Source organism: Xiphophorus maculatus, chromosome 6 (genome assembly GCF_002775205.1).
Source record: "Xiphophorus maculatus strain JP 163 A chromosome 6, X_maculatus-5.0-male, whole genome shotgun sequence".
NCBI classification, from domain to species: Eukaryota; Metazoa; Chordata; class Actinopteri; order Cyprinodontiformes; family Poeciliidae; genus Xiphophorus; species Xiphophorus maculatus.
In genome coordinates this window covers 14,135,523-14,161,610 of record NC_036448.1, presented here as the reverse complement: position 1 = coordinate 14,161,610, position 26,088 = coordinate 14,135,523, and the positions used below count along the sequence as shown (strand labels likewise).

At 36.4% G+C, this 26,088-nt stretch overlaps 1 protein-coding gene across 1 annotated transcript in view; it reads left to right on the top strand.

Moving 5' to 3' along the window:
- Nucleotides 1–21,061: 21,061 nt before the first annotated feature.
- Nucleotides 21,062–26,088, top strand: part of eif2b3 (eukaryotic translation initiation factor 2B subunit gamma) — a 34,071-nt gene continuing 29,044 nt past the window's right edge. Inside the window, exons 1-2 of the mRNA XM_005795990.3 lie at nucleotides 21,062–21,365; nucleotides 23,765–23,930. Coding sequence (XP_005796047.1) covers nucleotides 23,783–23,930 — 148 coding nt within the window. The 5' untranslated portion in view covers nucleotides 21,062–21,365; nucleotides 23,765–23,782. The remainder of the gene's footprint in view (nucleotides 21,366–23,764; nucleotides 23,931–26,088) is intronic.

Here is a 26,088-nt window from a genome sequence, read left to right as displayed (position 1 = left end):
GGTTCAGTAGGTCTCAATTTCAGCTGGTGGATCAGAATTTTGTGCAAACAACATTAAAAAAAAAACACAACCCCCTTTTAAAAACATCCTAAAAGTGGGATTAAGACACGATTTTGCTATTCAGATTGGCGATGTGGTTATAATGATATAGTGGGTATCCTGTGGGTACAGGATAAAGTACCATGTCACAAAGGTCAAACCATTTCAAACTGGTTTCTTCAACATAACAATGAGCTCACTGGAGTCCAAGGGACTCCTTCGTTTCCAGATATTGATCTAACTGAGTAATGTTGGGATTTCTTGTGAGGCTATCATGCCAACATGGATCAAAATTAGTGTTTCCAATGCCTGAATTAATCCATACCATAAAGTTTCAAGACGATTCTGAAGGCAAAACAGGGGATCTAACTTGGTGTACTTAATAAAGTGAGTTAGGACAGAGTCCTGAATTTAAAGCAAATACAATATCAAGGTTAATCCCTTTCAGTAACATATAAATCACAATCATTGTTGAGATAGTTACCATGGAGCCCAGAGTTGCTACTTTTCTTAGCAAAAAAATTATGTTTAATGTAACAAAGAGTAAAACATTTTCTCAGAATGTGAAGAAGGAAATGACAGAAATGATAAAAGCAGATGTGAGGAGGTTTTGGAAGGCTTCCAAAACCACTGCATGACCTTATAACATCCTGCCTTCTCCACCACATGTCACCTTTATCAACCATCTGCTATGGAAAAACTCTTGACAATAAACTTGTCTCATTGCTCATCATCCTGTTTTGTTTGTGTCGTGGTAACCATTTGAAAGTGATTTTCAGCTCGAGTTTGCAGCTCCCTGTGAGCCATGTAAACTCCGCCCACAAACTCTCACTTTCGGAATAATATCGTAAAGGAGAAACCATTTGTGTCTGCGGCTATGACAAGCCACGTCTTCGGCAATAGTCGAGATAAAATAAATCTCTTTGTCATTGTCTGACCACAGAGATGATTGCTTTATGATCGGTGCTTTCACAGCACGAAATGGAACATGTTGATAGATAGCATGTCTTTCTTCCTTCCTCTCCCTGTCTCTATTTCTTTTTGTCCGTCTTTCTTTCTGCCTTGTTCTGGCACGCAAACTAAAGGCCAGCAAATGACTGGAATGCTGAAAATGTCAAAGTTCGGAGGCTGGCGGAGACACAATAGGATTAGAAAAAAAGAAAGGCAAAAGGAAAGAACCTAAACTGCAAACATCTCCATGTGCTCTGAGGTGTGTCAGTATTATTTTCAAATGGACTGAATGTGACTACAGAGTGGAGAGTCAGAGAGTATTTTCATATCAGCTCCATTCATTTGTCTGTCCGTCCATCCATCCATCATCTTCTTATCTGGGATTCGTTTCAGGGGGCAGCAGCCTAAGCAGAGGCTCAAACTTCCCATCTCCCCAGCTACTTTGGTTGTGAATTCCTATCAGGGTTGAACCAAAATAATCTTTTTAGACAATCTGATGAAATAAAATAAAGCATTCTTGATTGTGCCAAAAGGGATCATAAAGATAGTGTTTTAACCCATGCAGGGCTGACAGCCACATCCAAGCTTAAGGGTGGTGTGTTTCCTTTAGTGAACACTATGTTGGACGAGCATCTATTAACAGACGCAAATGTGGATTTCAAAGCGTTTTCATGCAGTAAAATTGACTTTCCATTTGAGAATTACAGGTCAGCAGAGAAAGCATTTCTGCTTTAAGCAGGTTAGCCTTTAACCTTAGAGCGATTATATGAGTGATGATCCACGAGCCAGGATAAAAGCAATAGTAGTGATAAGGATAGTAATCCTCTTCAGAACTTAAACACTACAGAGGACATGTCTCCACTGCTCTAGAGTCCACCGTCAACGTGCTTTACAGCACTGACACTTTGTGTTGTAGTTAGTAATAAGTCTTGGATGCATCTGGTTGGCCAGAGAAACCCATTCCATGAGGTCTATGCAAACATGTCAAGAGCAAATCTGAAGGCTGTATTATGTTTGGAGCCCTGTAGTTATAGTCTCGACAGAAAATGGGTGACCTGTGCAAATAATGCACTTCAACATCCACTAACCTTACTCTGATTTCACATTGCCTACCATTTGGTGCCTGAGTTCCTCCTAGTTGCTTCCACTTTGTTATCATACAACTGTGTAATATTTCAAAGAGAGGAAATTTTACAACTGTAAGTTTAGCACAGCTGACATCCTATCTTGTTAATATACAGAAATACACGAGCTCATGAAAGCAAGCCATTCTTTCACTGGTCAGATGAAACACCTCAATTATTTGGATAGGGGAATAGATACTTTGCATATTGTGTATTTATATTTTGGTATCTGTAATACATATAATTTTACCACTCCTGGAAGTATAAAGTTCTGAGGTGTTTCATTTGGGAACTTCTTTAAAACCAAAAAACTTCCTAAACACGACAAAATGTGTACCTTTCCACATGTGTAAATAATATGCTTAGCATGTTAAGTGGAGTCTTCTGAATACTGTTACATATCATATTTTATTCTTCTGCTCGGTATACTTTGATGAAGCATAAAAATAGATTTTTTAATAATATTCTGTGCCATCCTTGAAAACAAAGCTCAGTGATACTTCGCTTTTAGCTAGATTCAAATGTAATTTCTCTAACATGATCTTTAAAAGAAGGAGATTTATTCTTAGAAGTAGAACAAGAACACAGAGGAACAAGAAAATCACAGACAGTATAAATATATATATTTATGATATATATTCATTAAGTTTTTGGCCTGCAAATACCTAATAAAATGTGTGGTGTATAGATTAAAACTTTGCCATAATCATGCAAATGAAGTAAAACTATCATTATTGAAAAAGTATGTTGCGAACGTTCCATCAATTAATGATGAAGAAAATAAAGAATTATGTTCTTTGTGTCTGTGTAAACATAACCTGTGCTGTCAGAGGGCCTCTTGCATTTTTTGAGATTTATATCTAACCAGGAAATCATCTCACTCACTGACTTCTAGTTGACATGAGTCAACAGGGGAGGATGTGGGGAGAGCTTAATTTAAAAACTAAAGTCAACTCAACTGTGTTCATTCTAATTCTGACTTGTGACTTAGGTCAATGACCTGTTTGAATAGCACATGCAGAAAATGCATAACTTTATCAGAATCTGAACTTGAAAAAATAACCCAAAAGTCCCCAAGTTTTTGTGAGAAGAGGTAGTTTTCCTTTCTTTTTCTCCACCACGATTGAACTACTTTCTGCTTGAAAGAAACCTACAAGCAATGAAAATAATCATACAAATGAGCATGCTGCTTCAAAGTGTAGTTTGAAACCAGTGATGCTTTTAAAGGGCCAGTACTTTGTATTTTCCAGGCACATAGTGACATTTTATAGCGGAATCAAATAACTATGCTACCTTTAGTTCTTATAAAAATGCTGTACATCAAATATGACGTAAAAGGAATTTGACTTCATAATTTAACGCCTTGAAATTGAGCCTCTGTCTCTTTAAAAACTCTGACTTTTTTTGAAACTCCGCCTTCAGGAAGTCATCACATCGCATATGTTCCTGCTTACCATATACCTATACTGGTTGTGTCACTAAAAGGGGTTTTATTTTTCAGAACAGGAATTTGCCAATGGTGGTTCAACTGTGCTATGTTCTTCCCTACATAGTCCCTCACTGAGGAAAGTTTTTCCAGGCTGTCCTAAAGTCACAAGAAATGTTGAGATGTCATCATCTGACATCTTTCTCAATGAAGCCAGTAGTTTGTCCTGTTTCAGTACACCTAAGCGCAACACGGCTGTGTGTTACAAAGGCCAATTGACACCACAGGTGTGTTTTTCTCTATGTTCTATTTAGAAACCTACAAGAAGCCACTGTATAATGAACATGCTAACTTTACATTGACCACAAAATAATGTGCACGGCAGGCTGTATGACAGTTTTGCAAACCATACCTGCCAATACTAGCAGTCCCAATTTGAAGTCACACTACTTGCTGCCAAATAAAGACACAGTACACAACTGGTTTTGATAGTTGTGTATATTCAGGCACTTTAACACTGATAAATTTGATAACTTGATTGGAACTCTGCTACTTTTCCAATCAAATTGGGACCAGACAGAAAAGAAAACCAGTCAGAAAAGAAAACATTAAAAATCAAAGTCAATAAAACATTGATTTGACTAAATTTATTTCTGTGCTTTTTATGTTTACTTGTGAGTCTATCTGTGAAGGATACAGAGTAATCAGTTGATTGGCTCACTGAAACTGTTAAGATTTACATTTTTTCCACTCGTAGCAAGCTAGCTAGTTTGTTGTGTGTTAGCCATCTCTTCAAATTTAAATCAGTATATGGCTGGTTATTTTATCTGCAGTCTATCTGCGTTTTAGAGGTGATACTTGTGTAATGTTAAGTGTCGTGAGATTCTACAGCTCAATTTGCTTCCTTCACAACCACTTCATGGTTTTTACTGTTTGAAAATATTCCATTGTAATTCTCAGTGTGTTTAGCTGCCAAAAGGTCACAGTTTTTTAAGTCTCAACTTTTTTTTAGACTCTAACAAGTTTTCTTACATGCATACCCTATATTTAACTCCATCCATTGTCCTATCAACTCTGATCAGCTGCCCTGTTCCTGTAGAAGAAAAATATTTCCGTGGCATGATGCCACCACCATGTTTTATTATGGAAACGTGGAGAGTTAGTTTAACCACAACATAGCGTTTTGTGCATTAGCACCTAAAGCTAAATGTTGGCTCAAGATGAGTAAATCACCTTCAACCACATGTTTGCATGTGGTAGGATGCAAACATGTGCATCCACATGGCTTGTGAAACTACAAATTAGACTTTTAATGGTTTCTAATGTATGTTTATCCTTTTTTATCAAGGCCAAATTTGTTACATGTTCAACTAATAGTTACTGAGGCATATTCTGTCTGTCTTTTAGAGGTAAAATATGTTCAGTGGTGTTTTTCTTTCATTACGCAACCACTTCTACAGTTCATTCATTGAATTATCAGAAGTGATAGCATTCAAAGCACAATGAAGCCATTTATATTTGCATGAAATAGTGGATTTTCCACTTAGCAGACTATTTTCAGCATTGTTATATTAATAGGTGTTATCTTGATGCTTTTACATGAAGTCAGAATGGAAGTGATTACACCTTTTCCTTCATTGTTTCATACATTATTCTTACCATCAGCTCAAAAAGAACATTTCTTTCTTGCTTTATGACTAGACATCCTGTTGTGTAGTACACCAAGAGTGGATTTTCCAACATGAAAATAAACTGTAACACTGCCCTTTTATTTGCAGATCAATGACTTCAGCTATTCTGGGGTAAGCTAAACCAGTGATTAGTCACACTCAGCAAACACAGGTTGTCTACAGTTCAATTTACTTTTCTTTGAGGATATGAGAGGAAACAGATCTAGGCAATAATTATTGATACTCTTTGTACTCGTTAAACATTTTTTTGGAGCATTGGCATTCTCCTGGAATGGACATTCATTGCAAGTAAACAAGAGGAAACAATGGCAACATCAGGTTTATTACAAGAGTAATATTTTCTGACAAATGGTCAGTTCCTAGACCAAATTCAGCCCAAATTATTTTGAAAAGGTCTCTAAAACATTTGTTTAAAAGCATCAGACGAAACTGCTGCATGTTGCATTATATAATCATGCTGTAGAGGAAAGTGACTCATGAGGTGGATAAAGGGCATGTAGCATATGAGAATGCTCTTTTTATTTCTCCTACTGAAATCTCTTTTATTACAGTTTGTATATAAAAATGCTTTGGCATTATCTTTTTGTTTTTTGCTCTGAGAATATGTACTTGGTGAATATCAAGTGAAAACCTTTATGGAATCAAATATTTAGTCATAAAAAGGTATGCAAAAAGATCTTTTGGAGGATACGATAACATATTAGTGTGCTAAATGTTTTAGATGTAGAGATTTTGACATATTCAGAGCTATGAAAAAGTATTTGCTCTCTTGCAAATGTCTTCTATTTTTGTTGATACAACAAAATATTTTAGATACAAGCAACATTTCATATAAGACAACAATATCAAAAGTTATATATAACCAGATTCCATACTAAAAACCTTTTAAATGACTATGTAATTTGTTAAAGAGGAAAAGTTCCAAACCAAGCAGGTCATATGTAATTGATAAGACCTGTAAAATCACCTAAACAAAGTAAATTCAGAAAAGAAAGCACATCAGCAAGTTCACCACTTAACGGCTTGCAAGATGAGTTTCCAAGTATGGCACAAGCAGATATTAGTTTAACAGAGAAATTACTTTGTCAAATAAGGCCAGTGGTCATCTGCAAAAATACACTGCTCAGTCAGAAACAACCAATCATACGTGGGATGTGGGTCTTAGTGTTGTTAATCATCCACGTCTATGTGATGCTCACACCGCTCTACTTGCTCTTTGTTAGGCTACACCTGGTTGCTCACACCGAAGCCTGTCGTGAATGGCCAATCCTTCCTTAGCATGGTCCAGATGAAGACAGATGAACAGTTCTCCTGTAATGGTAAGTTGTTTTTCTAGATTGTTTCAAAAAATTCTTTAAAACAATTGTCTAAAACGCATTCAAATCTGACTCATTTGAATGCATTTTGTAGTTTATTGAATATGTACGCATGCAAACACTTTAAGGTTGCTGGGACAACCTATGTCATACATACGGAACAATAATGCAATATTTCATTGTTTCATTGTTCTTGTTTTAATCTGTAATTTTAGGATGATATAATATATGACTTCTGATTTCACTATGTTGATTGTCATATGTCTATGTGGTAAAACGTCAGTCTGAGGATGTCATTGCAAATTAGCCAAGGCTACAAATGTTATAATGCTTGGTATGATGTATACTAAACACATGTCCCAATTCAAATAAGCAATAAGCAGACAATAGGACAAATCTGTGAGGTTTATTTCTCAAAGGAAGGAGAAACATAGATCTCAGTGAGGACCCTTTTTGACAGACAGCTGCCAGACTTCAGTGGAACACAATAGAGTGTGAACCATAGAGTAGTAAAATTCTCAGAAATTTCCAGTGTACACACGAGTCACTTCCTGTTTCCTGTTGAAGATGTCACTACAGAAACAACCTCTCAACAGAGATTACACGAGATTTTTATTGATCATTTTTTTCCCAATTCATGCACAAATCTAAATTCAAAGGTCAACAAGGGTAGAAAGCAATGCATCTGTGTGTGAACTGTCTCATACTGAGCAAAACAACTCTACTATTTTTATTATCTATAGACAAAAACCACTGCTTTTTTGTTCATCATCATGTGCATCATAATTAACCTTTGTGTGACTCCAGAACAGAGATAAATGAAGTAAATAATGAAACCTATTGAGTACATATACAGTATATATATATATATACTGTATATACCTCCTTTGCACTAGCTTTTGTCTCTTTGAATCTGCATTAACCCGTAGCTAGTCTGCTTGGATGCTCTAGCATAAAATGCCAGAATAATGCATAAGTCAAAGTGGGACATTGACGTAGGACATGAATAGATTAAAAGTAGAAGGGAAAAATTGAGCCTGACACACATAAGGCAACAGTAATGGAGCTAAGATGCATCACTGCATCACAGTGCAATGAGTCTCCAGATTTATCTGCAAGCTTTAATGCCTCTGGATGCTTCCGATGTATACTCTGAGCAATTTCAAAACAGTGCTTTTTTGATATTTGTAATACTTCATGATTTGCACATTTTTGGGACACAGGTTTGCCACACATTTCCAGAGATTAACAGTAGCTGACATGTTCATGCCTAAAAGCAACAACCAGACTACCTTCAGAGCAAACGGCTGAGTGCTATTTTAGCACTTTGCACTCTTTGCATCGCCTAAGTGCTCTGCAAAGTAATGCAAAAGAGGAAAGAGAGGTTTTACAGAAATGACCCAATGACAAAGGACAACAGCATGAGAAGAGATAAAGAGACAAAACCGCTGAAATGATCCTATCTCATAGCCACTAACATTTAGAAGATCTAAAATTATTTTAAAATGTCATTTGTTTTATATTATCACAAAATTATATCTTCTGTAGTGGGGAAGCTTTATCTGCATGTTATTCTGTTTGTCAAGTCAGTTACTGGAAACTGTTGAATATTAATGTCTGCGGTAAAGTATGCAAATCGAGCTGCACATGCAGGCCAGTTGCATGGCCATATTCATTAAAACGGATGAAGAGAAAAGTCAGTTGTGACACCAGGGGACTCCAAGGTGTTTCGAATACATTTTCATCACTGGTTGTTCCCAGCAGAATCCAGCTTACCAATATTGTTTTTTTTATTGGATGATCTCATCTGTTCTTGTTTGGTCCTTCATTAATGTCAAGCACAGAGAGAATAGCATGACGACCATGTTTGGATTATATAAATCAGCTGAAAAGGTTGTGTTTTCCGAACCTAAAAATACTACTGGCCTCTAAACATAATTTGTTTCCTCCCATCCAGCCCTGTTCTAAAAGCCATTTGATCATTTGACATTTAAACAGAAATGAATGAAACAAATATGAAATGTCAGGGGTCAATTGCGTCATCATACAAATGTATAAAAATAAAAGGGACAAACACTATCCAGGGTGAGCATAATGACTAGCAAAAATCTGAATTATAGGTTTGTCTAGTGATAGTCTCTGATAGAGTAATAGTCTCTATCAGAGACTATAACTAACAAAATGACACGGTTAGAGTGTCTTTATGTGGCTCACAGCTACTCTTTTCATCATAGCCCTAAGGAGAAGTAAATGAACTGTTAAATAAAAAAAGCAGTTCTGCTTCAATCCTTAACAGAAAAATGTGATCCAGGTAGTGCATTATATCTCACTACTTGCTCTTGAAAAGATTCAGTCTTACACTGACACCTGGTGGACATGATTTGAACTTCCTTTCATTTTTTTTTTTTTACCTTTTTTTTTGTCAAACTCCAGTCCTCCAGGGCCACTGTCCTGCAGTTTTTAGATGTGCCACAGGTACAAAACGCTGGAATGAAATGGCTTAATTACCACCTCCTGGTGTAGATCAGTTCTCCAGAGCCTTGCTAATGACCTAATTATTCTGTCCAGGTGCAGTGCAGCAGAGTCACATCTTAAAGTTGCAGGACACCGGCCCTTGAGGACTTGAGTTTGTCTGCCACATTATGTAATAAACATGAAATGATTGTGGGATTTGTGAGATTAACTTAAGACACAATTACAGCTTGGGTTTTAAATGGTTTACTTTTCTTGAAAGAATTCACTTATTTGTATATCAGAACTAGAAACAAGAAGAAAACATACTGACCTTGCAAGATTTATCTGCATAAAGCTTATGCAATATTTAACACAAATCTTCAATATAATCACAAAGGTTGGGATTTTTATGATAACCTGTAGGTTACATTTGAAGGGAAAAAATTAAAAAGACAAAAAATGAGTCTCAAACAAAAACACAAGCAAAAACACATTTAAAGGAGTCATTTAAAACCCAAATTAAGACAGGAAAAGTGTTGCAATAATAATGTTAAAAGGTTTTCAGGTGACCCTTAGATTGTCAGACAGACAGAAGTTGAAAACTTTGTTCCCTTTAGGAGAAAAATCACATGTTTTCTGTGACTCATCTATTTTCATCCATCCTGACACTATGCTTACAAGTCTGGCTTGTTGCTAAGGTTAGGGTTCATTTTCCGACATGCAAATAGTCATGTGGAAGTATCTCTTCCTTCACAGGGTTCATCTGAGTTGAAACTGATACTATTACATCATACCAAAACATTTCCCCCTACTGTCTAGAGTCTACAGAGCATATACAGAGGAGAAAGGTAAAATATATATGTAAATAATTATATAATAATAAGTAATAGATAATATGCATTTTAAAATGTGGTGGGACTAAGATAAACTCAACCAGATAGACTATGTATAATATTGGTCAAAATACTATTAAGTAACAAGTCATCAAGTAACAAAACATGCCTCCCTGTAATAATTAACCCTTCTTCCACACCACACCATCATTGATTTTGAGTTGTTAGTTATTCAGATCTACAGGCTTTATGTGTTATAGACAAATAAATGAACAAATGTGTAATCTCTCTGTGTTAGTCAAACCTAAGATTTTCTTTGAGCATTGATAGGCCATACTCTGAAGAGAGACAATCAGACATATCACAGAAAACTAATATGAGCTGTACCAGCACATTCAAAGCAAGGAGACACACTGATGCCAGAATAATTTGGCAAATATTTAAGAGAGCAGACTGCTGTAGGTATGAAGATGGTGGACACGTTTTTGTCCAAACAGTGCCAATAGGTTTCAGTGTGCTGGACATCATTTAATGTTGAAGTTTCTTGCTTACCAAGCAGCATAAAATTATTAAATTTTTGCTTTGAAAAATCAAAATTATATTATTTATGTTAAAACTTTGAACACTGTCTCAAAAATTAATTTTTAAAAGAACAGTTTACAAAAATGTATGAAAGCTAATATTTGAAATATGTTTTAGGAGGCTATAAAATGAGAATACTTTAGTGACCCCCAGTGGGGAAAGGAGCACACTGCTGTTGGTCGAACCTGGACTTAGCTTGAGTCCAAACATGCTGGGTTTGCCTTTTATTACGGTACACACTTTCAGGACACAGCAGCTACTGTTTTATTATTGAACCATCCCTCTTTTTAGGGTTGTTAGCAGCTCCAGGAGGGCATAAGCAGTAGACCAACATTTTATTATTCCCTATATGGCAGTTTGTAGCCTCTCTCCTGAGACTTGCTTCCTGTATCTGCAGACATGGTTCTGAGTTTAGGAGGAGAAATGCACCAGTCATTTCTGTCGATCAGGTGAGGACTCCAGGAGCACAACAACTTTATTACAAAACAGAAGCTTAATACTTTCACCAGCATTTTATATCTGCATTTCTGTAGCTTCTTTTTAACGACACACATATCTTAATCATTGCCCAGACATGTGCAACATTTTCCACTCTGCAGCAGAGGGATGGTAGAAATTAACAAAAGAAGAGACAACAAGAATAAGAGCAGTGTGTGATTTGCAAAAGTGCTAAGTTTGAAGTCCAGTTAAATCCAAAAGAGAATATAAGTGTAATTGTTCTTACACTTCATGTATTAGAAATTTATTATTCCATATCTTTCCAACAGATTAATTTGATCTCAGACTGTAAGTTTACTGATCCTAGAGTTTTTATGCAGAATGGAAGAGAGATCTTTTAGTATTCAAGCTCCTTTGCAATCAGCTTCCAGGGTTTGTCAGACAAGCCCTGGACAGGGTTCTACCTCAAACTGGCTCCTCATACACCCTGTCAACTGTTAAGACTAGGCTTTAAACTTTCTTCTTTGATAGTTACACTGGTTTAGGTTACTAAGTTATCAATATATGCTGCTGTAGGTTTAGGCTACTGAAAAATAAACTCACCACTTTCCTCACTCTGCTACAGTCTCCTGTTACACTACAGCATTCACCGCAGTGACTGTTAATATGAACTTTATTGAATCTGCGTTTCCTTTCCTTAGATAAGATGTCTGACCTGGAGATCTTGTGTTTTACAATGTATTTTTCCTAATCAAACCAATGAAACACTGATGTAACTAGCTCTATGGGTTTTCTTGTTTTCTTGTTTCTTGTATATTTATGAAATCAGTAATTCCATGTTCAGGTCAGTTTCTCTCCTAGAGAAAGTTACTAACAGATCAGCTACTGCTGTGCACTCTGTATATGTACTCAGTTTTTCTATCTTAAAAAATGCAAAATGTCCACTCAAACTGAACAGGGTTCTGCTGAAGATTTTTAAATTTTACAAGAGAGTAGTTACTAAACTGTCACTGCATGTTGAGGAGGGATTGATTCCTTTGATGCAGTAGCTTTTCCAGATAGACTATTTCAGGAGCAAGAGAACAGGACTATATTATTATATTGGTGCAAAGCAAAAACAATAAACTATACATTTTATTCCCTAGCTTGTCAATCACATTTTAATTCTGTAACCAGCACACACAAAGAACCACAAAAAGCAGGAAGTGTATGCATGCTGAAAGTTAAATTGAAACATCTCTCTGTCAGAATGCAATGACTTGTAATTGTTTTCAGCTCCAAAGAGTTCAGGCAGCAGAATGGGAGAAGTGTGAGAAGAAAAGAACAAGGGGGAAAAAGAATGACCTTTCCACCCACTGGCAGCGAGAAGTGTAAGGATGCTAATATTAGGCGGTCTGTTTTGAAAACTGGTGGACAAGTTTTTGCATTTGCTCTGTCTCTCCCTCAGTCTCATTTTCCTCCTGCCCACTTGCCCTCCCTCCACCCCCAGCTGCGTTACCCCGTTCCCCCTCCTACCTCTCCCCTCCCTGGGAAAACAGGGACAACAAATTAGCCTTCTTTTCTCGGCCAGGCCCGGGGAGGAGGACACTTGGACGGGCCTCAGAGTGTCCGCCTGGAGTTCCCATGGACCCCTCTTGCCCCTTCCCCTTTCAGCCGCCGAGGAAGCAGTCATTGTGCCAGCACCTGTCTCTGAGGAAATTGGTAAAAGTGATGGCTTTGTTAGCCATCTCCATGGCAACCAGGAGAAAAGAGCGGGGGCCTGGTTAGCCGGGATCCGGGCAGTGACTGTGGTGGGGAGAGGAAAAAGAGTGGAAAAGGGAGGGAGGTTGCGGGGGATACAGAATGCAGTAAGCAGTTGCAACGCCTTGGCCTTGCCAAGCCTCTATCTGTGGATGTGGTGGTGGACATGGTGTGTGTATATCTGCAGATGAATGTGTATGTGCCTATAGTTTCCTTCTTTATTGTGGGTGACACTGTAACATCCACCAGGCAACGCTTGACTGTGACACGCTTGAAAGCAGCTACGCCAATTAAATCATATCTGATGCTGCAGCATCCACCCTCTGAGCAACAAATAAACATTTTTATTCATCAGCCGGAAACTTTCAAAACAAGTAGAACATTAAATGATGTACAGCTACACAACATATTAGTTGAGGGTGCAATTGGCTGCAGTAAGTGTGTAAAACCAAATTTTTGCTGACCTGAGCATTGGTCTGCTTTAAAACTCAAGACAACGTATGAATAAATTTTGTGTAGTTCAGCACAAACACTGATGTGCTATTAAACGTTTTACAATGGTTAAGCAACCACAATCATGAGTCAAATTGTTATCTGTGTCAAAAATGAAGTTGAACATAGATATAGAGATTGGCACACATTTAATAAGCCAAGAGTAATACATGTTTCTGACCAGCAGATGGTGCTGATTCACTGGTTCTAGATTATAGAAGCTTTTTTGGCACATTTTCCGTAATTCTAGCTCAGGGTTTTGAACAACTAATTTCCTTGAGCTTTAAATGTAAATATAAGAAAAAATATATGCTCACCAAACGATGGATGAGGCAAAGAAAGACACACTAAACAACCAACCTACTGTGCAATATGGTAAAAGATCTGAAGATACATTATGCTCACCAGCCACTATATAAGTTACACCTTTTGAATAGCTTGTTAACACAAAATAATGAATCAGTCAATTACATAGCAACAACTCGCTGAATTTAGACAAATAGATGTGGTAAAGATTATTCCTGAAGTTCAAACTGAGGGTTTAAAAAGGGGAAAGAAAGGGACTTAATGTGACTTTTAACATGGAACGGTTGTTGCTACTTGGTTTGAATATTGACAAAAAAAAAAAGCTGAACTACTGGAGTTTCTATCTATTACCATCTCTTGAGTTTACAGAAAATGTTCCTTACTGTCATGAGGACACCTGTGATTTACATATAATTGTTTTGAGGCTGACAGTTAAGGGATTATTAGAATCAAGAAATGTACAGTAACATTCAACTGTAGACTGAAATGTTTTGTCTAGATTTCAGAACTGAGGTGGCAGGATCAGAATTTGGCATTGACGAAATGAAAGTAAGGATCCATCCTACATGCTGGTAATTCTATACAATGAATAATTAAGGCAGTTCTGAAGGCAAAAGGGACACCTATACTAAAACCCCTTTGTTTTTTATCACTTTTAATTTAACTAAAAGGTACCTAGTGTCTGAGTAGCATGTAAAACTCAGTTATCTTTCAAATTGTAAAAAATATTATGTTGCTTATTAAATTTCTTTTTAATAAAATCAGTTTTTGTCTTTATTTGCAATTTATTATAACGTCAAGAGCTTTGTAGGGACAGCTTTTGATGAAAATAATAATTTTGTCTGGATTTTTCAACCTCAGAGAGACTGATAAATATAATATGTAGGCCTATGCATGTACAAATCAAATTATGTATGACCGATATTCCCTCCTCCTCTTTGTTTCTGATTCCCATGTGGGGCGTTTTGCTCCAGCCTCATTTGATCACAATAGTCTCATCAATCCATACCTTAGAAGGACCAACAATACACTCAAAGCCTACCTGATTGTTCAAACTGATTTATGTGGTTAAGATACTTCTCATTTAAGCTGGTTACCAAAACAAATAACACAAAATATTTTTTTAAAACTGGTAACCATAGGTTCAGCCCTAAAGTGCATTGGCTCAGTATGTATGTGTGTGGTCCTTTGTGCTCCTGGAAATGTCCACATTTAGGTGCTTTTCTTGCGCAGTTGAGTTGTATAATTGTGCCTAAATGCAAACAACTGTTACTTTATAGAGCCTGGCAGAACAGAAATGCCAGCAGAAGCGCGATTGCTATTTTTTTTTATAGAAGAGTTTTACAGTTTATGAGGTTGAGTTGCTACTTTTACGGTTACTTCGAGTTATAATTGTTTTATAATACTAACAGTGGTCTGAGATATGCAGTTTATAGGTTACATTCTTGCTTCAGGTTCTTGGTTGGCAAAAGTTTAATGCCATCACCCAGGTGTGTGATAATATGGTTCACTCTGGACTTATTGTTAATCCATTACAGGATAAAGCATCCAATAAGAAAGAAAGAAAAAAAAACTGAGAGAAAATTTGCACCCAATTCATGGTGATCTATGTGATGGACTGGAGACCTGTCGAGGGTGTAACCTGCCTCTCAACCAGTGATTGCTGGGATACCACAACCCCTGTCCTGACCTTGAACAAGAGAAACCGACTCAAGTGCAAAAAATGGACGCATATAGCTCATGTTGAACTCTTTTCACCTTATGTTTGACTTGAGGAACCTGGCAGCGAGCCCGAAGAAACACTGAAGAGTTCAAAAAACTCCACAATGTAAGCAGACTGCAGTAAAAGATATCTTGGATGTGAGAAGGCTATCATTAAGTCGGTTCTTTTTAATTTTCTTAAAAATTCTTGGTATCAGTTTTGCTCTTGGAATCACAGATTCCTGCAGGCATTTCAGAACAATGACAGTTTTATGACCTAAAGTGAAAAAGAGAGTTTTTTTATGACGTCCAGATAGCTCTCAGTGCTGAATTATTGGCAGCAATATATACTGCTCAAAAAAATAAAGGGAACACTCAAATAACACATCCTAGATCTGAATGAAAGAAATATTCTCATTGAATACTTTGTTAAGTACAAAGTTCCATTTGCACAACAGCAGGTGAAATTGATTGTCAATCAGTGTTGCTTCCTAAGTGGACAGTTTGATTTCACAGAAGTTTGATTTACTTGGAGTTATATTGTGTTGTTTAAGTGTTCCCTTTATTTTTTTGAGCAGTGTACATTAGACTCTAGACAAATGTTAAGCAGCATAATTTCTATTTGTATTATGTGATTATTTTGTTCAAATTAAGGCCTATGTGATGTTACTACTCATAATGTTGCACTGTTGTGAAATAGTATTTAAACATAAGGTGTAAATTTTTCCTTACTTACACTGGCAGAAACTTGCACCTGAACATGTAAAAAAATTTCAAAACACATAATTTGTGTTGAAATGGTGGATACTCACATTAATGAAATATGTCACATAAATCCAACTGAAGACAACTATAGTTTCCTGAAAATGTAGTCTTTTTCTGTTGTTTGCCATTTCCCTCATGTTAACTGTAAATAGGTCCTTTTTTTAAAACACTATTTAATTTCACCACCCATTGCCTGGTCTGATTACTACCAGACCCGTAGAATCAAGAAAACACTTATGCAGAATCTGCTTAACAACATGAAATATGCTAAAAGATCTTTTAAAAAAAGCAACATATGCCCCAGAAACCACCAAATTCACAAAGGAAGATATTAAAATTTGAAAAGCTGTGCTCCAATCAAATCCTAGGCCTGCTACAAAGGTGTTTTCCCACATCATACACCATAAAGTATGAATAAACAAAAATAAAGACAAACACATTGATAAAATGGTAAAACCATGAGGACTGCAACATGAGGACCAGGCGTGATATGGAGAGCTTCTGAGTTTTATTTTTCACTTACTAAAAGAGGGAAATAAGATTTGAAGAGTGCTACTCTTCATTGCTTATATACAGTATGTTATTGGTATTTTTAATGTGGGGCCTTTGATACAGACAAGACTCCTGTTCAGAAGTCATTTCGAATTCAAAGCAGTTTCTTGGTCTTTTGGTTTCACGGCAACTCATTAAATTGCAGCATCTAGCAAAGTTAGTAATTTACTGGATCAAGTTAATTACCCTTGAAATACTGACTCTTCCGTTATTCTCTTTGTTCCATTCCTTTATTCAGAGAACTTTCAGGAGTAAACATGGATAAATTCACATACACACACACACACACACACGCACGCACACGGAGAGACAGCATGGACACTGCCATGCTCACACGCCAGCAGAAAAACACCTTAACCTCAAACCACATGCTAGGTGCAGACAGGACCACACATACTGTCTCGCACACAAAATGTTTGGAATGCTGTAAACATTTATTTCAGTTGAAAAGAAAATTTTTGTGTCTGTGTGTGTGTGTGCAGGCATGCATGTGTGTGTATCTGTATATACAATGTGTTATTCAAAAGGGAAGGAAAGTATTTCTACACATGTGGGCCACCAGATAGAGATCAAACAGGGGTATAATTTAAGCTTGTTGTGCACAAAATTGGATATGTTTACGTAGGAAAAGGAGCAAAGTCATTGCTTGTCAATGAAATTTACCAAACCATCTGAGATTTGTGTCTTAGAGCTTTTTCCAAAAAAAAAAACTCACTAATGTTTCTCAGTTTTAGAGACCATAAAAAACCCTAAAAACCTATCTCTTTTGTAGACTAAGGTCCAAAATGTGTTTTAATGACTATGTGATAATATCAACTTTTGGTTTGATGTTGTTCTCACCTTTTCAATGATTTTACTTGAAATAAACACTAAAGACACAAGTATATAAGTTGCAAAAATACTTACACCATGTTTTAGTATTGTGTGTTTATTAGATACCAAGACAGTGTCTGTGCATGTTTGCGCTGTGCGGTTCAGGGACCTCCCTGACAGTCTGTCAAGCTCAATCTGGCCAAGGAAGGACACACAGATAGCTTGCTGGGGGTGAAACATGTGGTCAAACTCTGTCTCGTCTCCCTCGGTTTTTCCCTTTTTTATACCTCTCCATGCATGGTCCTTAAAGGAAAAAGAAATACCATATAATTATTTTTCTGTAGTGCAGTCTCCTTATAACTTTCCTTGCACATTATTCCCCTTTGATGAAAGACCAACACAAGGAAGAGCATGGGTTAGGCTACAAAACAATTTCCCCAGCTTTGAACATCCCACAGATGAACATTTAATTTGTAACTCCAAAATGGAAGCAGCATGGCAGAACTGTAAATCTACCAAAATCTACCAAGTCATGGTCATCAGAAAAGATGACCATAACATCTCTGGAAGAGCTGCAGAGACCTACAACTCAGACAGGTGATTTGTTTCACTGGACAATTATTAGTTGTGGATGTTTTTGAAAGAGAAAATGACATTTCTGAAATAAAGCCATAAGTAGTGAAATATAACATGTGTTACAAGCACTCTTTGGGACACAGCACACCATCATCATTACTCATCACCACTGTCAACAACTCTTGTAATGGAAACTTGCTGAACATGAGTTACAATAACATTGGGTTTCCCTTTGGGATTAATAAATTTTATTGGAATTTAATTTGACACACGTGGAAGAAGGTGCTTTGATCAGACGAAACCGATTTTTAACTTTTTGACCTACAATCAAAAACAACTGAAGAGGCAGAAAACTAAACCTGAACATGACCCTGAATACCTACGGTGAAACATGGTGATATATTTTTCTGCTGAAGATTTTCTCCAGCAAGGACAGGGCAGCTATGATCATGAATGAAGCTAAACACAAGGTAGTTCTGTTTTTGTTAAAAGAAATAAAAATTACAGGGTGCATAAGACCTGAGACTGGGGTGGAGAGTCACTTTCCAGCAGAACAACCCCAAAACACACAGCTTTTAGCTAGTGTACAATGACTTAAGTCAAAGCTTGTGTTAGAGTGGCAAGTCTTGAAAATTGCTGTTCACATGCACTCTCTACATCCAAGTCAACTGAGATTAAATTACCTTGCAAATACAAATGTGCCAGCATTTTGGGTTTTAGGTGTGGTAAACCATTAGAAACATACCCCAAAAGACTTGTAACTTTAATTGCAGCAAATCTGGCTTCTACAAAGTGGAAGGGCTGAATACAAATACACATCTCCAGACTTTTACTTATCAAAAAAACTGAAAACCATGTATAATTTTTTCTCCCATTTCAATTATTGAATACTCTGTGTTTGTCTGTCATATCCCCCTAAAAACATTGAAGTTAGTGTTTGTAGCATAATAATATGTGAAATTAAAGGACAGTGTCTGTGATACAGTAGAACTGTAATTTAGCAAAAAAACATGGCAGTTTTATTCCTGACAAGAAAACTTTGAAGTCCCATTCATTTGTAATAATAACTAAGCAGTAAGTAAATCATGTCTCTAATATAATAAGTTTTTACTGTAAAAATGTGCACTATTAAAGTAGAGTAGTGAAGAGTTTAACCTCTAAACTGTAACAAAGTACTAATTTTTTTGACTCAGAGAGCAGGCCATTTTGGTTTCCATGGCAGAGGTTAGTGTCTGACAGAGCTCTGATGTGGAACAAGGCCTAAATACAATCCTTGGTATGCTTGTTTGTCTGGCTGCACATACACATTTGAGTGTCTAGGTGTTGCAATGCCCACCTCAGGAAGCTGGAGCAAGCCTTCAAACACACATACACACCAATGCATGCACACTGACTCATGCACACTTTGGCTCCACTCTCATCCTGGGTGGTCTGTGCTGCAAATGTTTATGATCCAAACCCAACTAATCTAACTGGCTTCTTTCAGTGAATTGAGAATGATTTACAAGATGCAGCAGCAGGACAGAGGAGGCAGAGGAAATCATGGGGAGATCTCAAGGCTCCATTTCAAGTCACTCTGTGATTAGACCTGTTCCAGTGTCTGGATGTCTGATGGCACACCCTTTTCTTTGATCCTGACAAGCATTTCAGCACTCTTTTATGAGTTTTTCTTTTGCCTGTACTACACATGTCTGTGTTGTTGGTTATCACTGACAGACTGTTGTAACATAAATTTGGAATTCATCCATTTTTCATAAATGAATACAACTGTCTTTCTAAGTAAGACTGACTCTTTTCACATCAAACTCATGGAGTGGCATGTTATTGTCTTATTTATATTCATTTCATTAAAAAAATATATTTTGCTTTTTATTTGTTACCAATATGATCATGAATAATAAAGCGCATTTTAGGTATATTTCGTTTCAGTTCAGACCCACTTTTGCTTTTTCCACTGCCTTAAATGTTTCTGGTATAGATTCAATAAGTTGTTGCAAATTTCCTTCTGGAAAAAATTGGTCCAGAATGACATCATAGTGTGATGCAGTTCCACCACATTAGAATCAGAATAGTTTTATTGGCCAAGATTGTGTCCACAATCAAATAATTTTACGTTGACTTACAGGGACTCACACTGTACAAGCATTAAGTATGAATAGATACATTTTAGGGAAAACAAAACTTTTAAGCTGTATTTTACATATCCCTCAACTGATGTTTAGTCATTTTTAAATTAAAGTTGAATTTTAACTTAACTTTAACTTTTGTTATATATATATACTTGCATTCTTTAATGTGAATCTCATATTAATTTCTGTAATGTCCAGTGGCTGTAAAACAAATGCATAGTGTCACCTATTACTCCTATTATCCTGAAGAAACTCTTATCCATTTTGAGCTTATTCTTAGCTTCCAGGTAGCAATGCAGCACAGCATTAGCTTTTTCAGCAGCAGCACGTTTTGCTGTCATCATAGCATCAATTTTATTTTATTTGGACAAATAATATAGTAAAATTACTTTCCTCCCTCTTTATGTCCCTTTTTTCCCACCTGGTTATCAGCAAGTAATAATGAGCAGTCAAGCTCATCTCCTTCCCAGAGCAAACAAAACCAAAGCTACATTCCCCAACCTCAATTTGCTGTTACTTCTCAGCTCTATGCATTGGGAGCTCTCAGTCATGAAGTCTGGAGAAATGGCCATGCGGTGTCTGCTAATGTTCTCACAGCACTTTTCAAGTACATTTGAATGAATAGTTCTTGCATGAAAACATTTTAATGTCCTCTCAAGTACAGTGTCAAAACAGTATTAACAGATTTTTGCTAGCTCACTGTTATTTGCTTGACCACTGATGGAAATGTGTGGCTTTTTTACTCAAATTACTGCTTACATGACTATGATTTTTAAATAATCATAGTCATGATGAAATTATAATTTCTTATAATTATAATTTCTTATAATTGTAAGAAATTATATTTTCTTATAATTTAATTGTGCTATTTTATGTATTTTTAAATTTCTACTTATTGCAATAAGGCTGTATATAATCAAGTTACAGTATAATATTGTTGAATAATCTGAAATTTAAAAAATGCAAACAATATGTTCTCATCCTTCTTCTTCTTCTTCTTCTTCTTCTTCTTATTATTATTATTATTATTATTATTATTATTATTATTTCTAAAACGTGTGAGACGTTTGACATTATTTTTTTTGCAGGAACCACATTACAGAGGGAGTAGGTTTCCTGACGGACATATTTCACTGAACGCTCCCGTATGTCATCATTCAATGCTATCCGTTAGCTTGTTTCACAGGCTTCTTCCAAAAATAATTAAGGACATTGTTTATTTTTTCTCACCGTATTACAGTTAATCTATTACTTAGCTCTGGAGAGACGAGTCTTGTTGCATTTACACTGACTATAGAGCAATGCTGTTTTGCACATCGATGCTTTGTAAGTTAGCTAAGTGCTAACTGCTACGGTGACATCAAGAAACTTACATGCGTCTGCCACCGCTGTCATACAGAGACAGCAGATCATCTTGGATCAGGAACACTGGCACAGGTAGGCATCGTTTATGTAGTTGAATTTAGATACTTTATTAGTGTCTCTTTGATGATATATTCGTTCACTCATCAACGTAGAAGACCACTTGCTGCCCGTTGAAATCATAATTATAATTGCCTGTGTGTGCATGCTCTGTCAATGCTTAAATGATTGATTGAAAGTGGCGGATTTACATCGTGTACGTTCTTGGCACGTATTAGAGTCCCATCAAATGAGTTTAATCGAACAGTTTTTGCAAGTTGCAACAAATGTTAAAATAGTTTGTTCATCCATGCAGTATTGAAGTCTGCTTTGCGCATCTCAGGGTCACATTGTGCTGAGTCTTTTCCAGCTGTTGACACAAATCTATTTTTGGACCTAATCCCAAAATATTATATAAATATAATATATAAATATTTGACTACTTTTATTATATTGCATAGTTTGGGCATTTATTCCACTAATTTTAAACATCAACTCAGTCGATGACAGATATTTATGTTCTACTCATCCGAAACATTTTTATATAATATATGTGAAAACTGACTGACCCTGAAACCAGGGAAAGGGTCAGCTTCAATGGAAGTATTCAGGCTCAAATATCCATATAAAACTCACCTTATATGACCATGTTTCCTTGTTTTGTATCCACTGAGCCTACCTCAATACCTCCACATCTTTATCAAAAGTCTAGAAGAATATAACTTATCTCAAGATTTTACGTTAGTTTTGACTTTTATCAATCTTTTATAAAACTTTGTGTTATTTCTCTATGAGCCGTTAGTGTCATTTTTTAAATAATTTGCTACACCAGTGGTTCTCGCATAAACATGGAGTTGTATGGAGAAATGCTTCACTAAATATCATTTAGTGAAATGCTTCAATCAATTATATTTAAGGGCAGCTTAATGACTTTAAACCATATGCCAGGTTAGAAAAGAATTGTTTGAAAGGTTTTTTTCAAAACATGCCATCAGGGTTTCCCCTAGTGCAGTGTTTCCCAACCCTGGTCCTCAAGGCACATTGTCCTGCATGTTTTAGGTATTTCCTTGCTTCAGTCCAGCTGATTTCAATTGATGCCTGATTAACAGGCATTTGTTGAACTGCAATCAGTTGAATCAGGCACATTGAAGCAGGAAAACCTCTAAAACGTGTAGGACAGTGTGCCTTGAGGACCAGGGTTGGGAAACACTGCCCTAATGTATTATAAGCCTGGTGGGTGCCAGGCTTATTATACACTATAATACACTTCTGCCAGGTTAAGTGCCGTCTGTTTTTTGTTTTTATCAAAAAACAAAGAAAACCCCCCGACAGCATCAAATTGTAGCTATGGTAACAAAACAACCTAACCATAAAGGTTGTTCTTTGAACTTTTTCAAAGTAAACTTGCTAGTTCCTTAAAATCTTAAATTTAAATGCTAATTTAAAATCCTTTAATTTATCTATGCTGAAACCATTAAAATGCTTCTATCAATTTTGCAGCATTAATATTCTCTTAGTTCATTTATGCCTTAGGCCATTTCTAAATGTGATCAGCATTACATTGCACTTTTAGATCCACTAACTGATGACGTAATTTGGATTTAACAGAAGTGTAAATAATTGATATTTGTTTCAGTTGTATTTTTTTTTTTGATTAATGGTTTTTAAGATTCTATAGTGGGTTTAAGTATTGTCGGCAATGTCTTCCAGTAACGTAATTACCCAGTAATATTTTACATTTCCTGTCAACTTAACATCTTTTAATACAAAAACCCTGCATGTTAACATTTAAAATTAATTTGGACAGACACAGGTCACTTTAGATCACCATAAAAATGATTGATACATATAGTTGACAATAAACAGATGAAGGCAATCCACCAGCGGCCCACCATATTTTTGTGTTAAAAATGTTAAAAGCTACAAAATTTTAGAAGTGCATGAGCAGGCATCATCATTTGGAAATAATAACATGTGAGTAAGGTGCAGAAACGGTGCGAGTGGTGCGCAACCTCTTGTGCTCAGTTCACTGCATCAACTAATAAATCTAGCTTAGTCTGACTTTACTGTTGCTGGTACATAAAAAACCCTATATAGAAAAAGAAATGAACACCAGGGGCACCAGGCAAGTAAAGCCTGGTGGCCTGCCAGGCTAATGATTCACCGGTTGAAACTTTGATTTGTTTGTTTTATTATTATTATAATAGTCCCACCAAATATTGTGCTAAAATTGTAAGTCCGTGTCACCCACCCATACCTGGAGCCGCACGCTTTGTTTCCCATCCAAAAACCAACCAAAAGATACCTTTGTGTTTGATTTTTGCAAAGTCATAAATTATGTTGACAATATATGATCTTATTGCTCAACACTTATGGCTTTTAATTTGTGTTCTCTAAAAATGTCCAAGACATATAATCTTTTTTGTTTCTTCTAGCCTTTTCTTGCAGACACCATGGAGCTCCAGGCGGTGCTGATGGCGGCCGGGGGTGGATCACGTATGACAGATCTGACATACAACACCCCCAAACCCATGCTGCCTGTAGGCAACAAACCACTGATGTGGTATCCCCTGAACCTGCTTGAGAGAGTGGGCTTTGAAGGTGAGAACCTGGGTGGGGTCCCCACCCATTAACCTACTTTTACTATACCTTTTAATATCTGAGATTCTAAATAATTTTCAAGAACATTCATCTTGATTTAAAAAGTCTCCGATGACATTGCAAGCATAAATAATCTGACACCCAATTTAAGCTGTATAAAATATGGTTCCAGCAAGCTGTGTCTAATCCAACACACTCTATCAAACCTGGTGTCAGGAGCTCCGTGTGAGCTGTGTGCCCCGCTGTCAGATTAAATGTCTTTGTGGCAGAAGCTGGGGTTGTTACAGGGAGCTCATTCTTGGTTTCCATATAAAATGTAAAGAAACAAAATGCTGCAAGTTGGTTTATGTGGCCCACATGAGAAGTCTGGAGCATAGAGTGGAAAAATCTACCTTGAAGAAAAAAACTTTACCTCTCACTTACACATAAGGAATTTAACGCGCGTGTGTGTGTGTGGAGGTTTAGCTTTACTGTCGCTGTGAAATCCATGTTTTAAATCCTGAGTAAAAAAAACAAACAATAAGATCAATGTTTCTGAAACACACACATAAAAAGATAAAACACAACACAGCTTTTTATACACTAATCTAGATTTCCATTGATTCAATTGCACAAGAACATTTTTAGTAGCTTGAGATCTTCTTTTGGGTTTTCTCCTTAGAAAACTTAACTGTAACCAGAAGGGATCAGGTTTGAGTTGTCTTGGCCTTGTTTCTTTAAAATAATTAGTTCAGTGAGATCAAGCAAATCGCACCCATTCATTGTCCCCGATAAGCATTCAGAAATAATATTTAGGTTCTCTATAATAAATAAAAAAAATTATTGTTCAGCTTAAAGTCTGGCACATTCCTCATTTTGTTGTGATTCAATATTTACAGTGATATGATCGATAGAGAATGATCAGTGAGGTTTGCGAAGGACATGCACCATATTTGTCCAGATTAAGCTTTATCTTAGATCAAGGCTCCATTTCAAGTCACTCTGTGATTACACCTGTTCCAGTGTCCATACCATAGCTTAGTATGTCTAAGCTGGTAATTGAAATCTCCTCTGGTTGAAAGGTAACTAGGATTAAACAAGAGTAAATTTTGATGATTCAGTTTATTAGATAAATAAAATGTTGCAAATAAAAATTTTAAACTAAACCGACAAGAATTCAGGATTCTGCAGACATCTACTATCTCAGTGCAGTGTCATTTTCATGCCTTTTAAAATGTTGCTCTAACTTGCATTGTTATATTTACAAAAAGTAAAACACCTTATTTCAGTCAGTGTGTTATTAAAATGCTTTGACATTTGGATGTTTAATACCAGTTCAACAACATCCAAATATTTTGTTTGTTTAACAAAAAAAGTTAAGGAAAATTTCTATAAAGTATAATAATCATTCCCACCTAAAATTACTATAATCACATCGAGACATAATATATCAGGTGGACACCTTGAAAGCATTATTCAGCTATTACTCAGACATTAAGCAAGAAGATTGCAGCAGTTTACGAGTGTTTAAAAGAGGTCTCAACAGAATTAAAAATCAGCCATTTATAATCTGCAGTAAGTAGTCTAAGAGTGGATGAAGTTGAAAACCATTACACAAGTGCCGAAGCAAATTTATCCTAAGAGTAGTCTGCAAGTTGCTAAAAAATAGTCTCAAAAAATTACAAAATATCATCACAGATGGGACCTGTAACAAGCAGCTGTGGCTGCTGTTAAAGTAAAAGCTCTCAGAAAAAAAACACACATTTGCCTTTCATGGGAGTTATGCAAGGAGGAAACCTTTCCTTGCGTCAAATACAACATTCCAGGAAACGGGTCAAAAACCACCTGTGAAACAGGGAGGTGGAAGTCTCATGATTTATCATCCTTTGTAGCACAAGACCTGGACAGCTCACCATCAAAGAATTCTCCATGTATCCTACAGTGTGCAGAAGGTGCTTGAGAAAAATGGACATAAACACACAAAGCTAAGAGAGCTTTATTCTCCAACATAACAGTGACCCACATATATAAATTGCTGTAGATTATAGAAACTCCTGGAATAAGTCAAAGCCCAAACTTTGATCTGATTGAGATCCTATAGAGTGACCGACAAGCTGAAAATTCAAACATCCCACAGCAGAAAGTGGTGCGGCCGTGTGTCTAAGTGAGATGGTTTTAT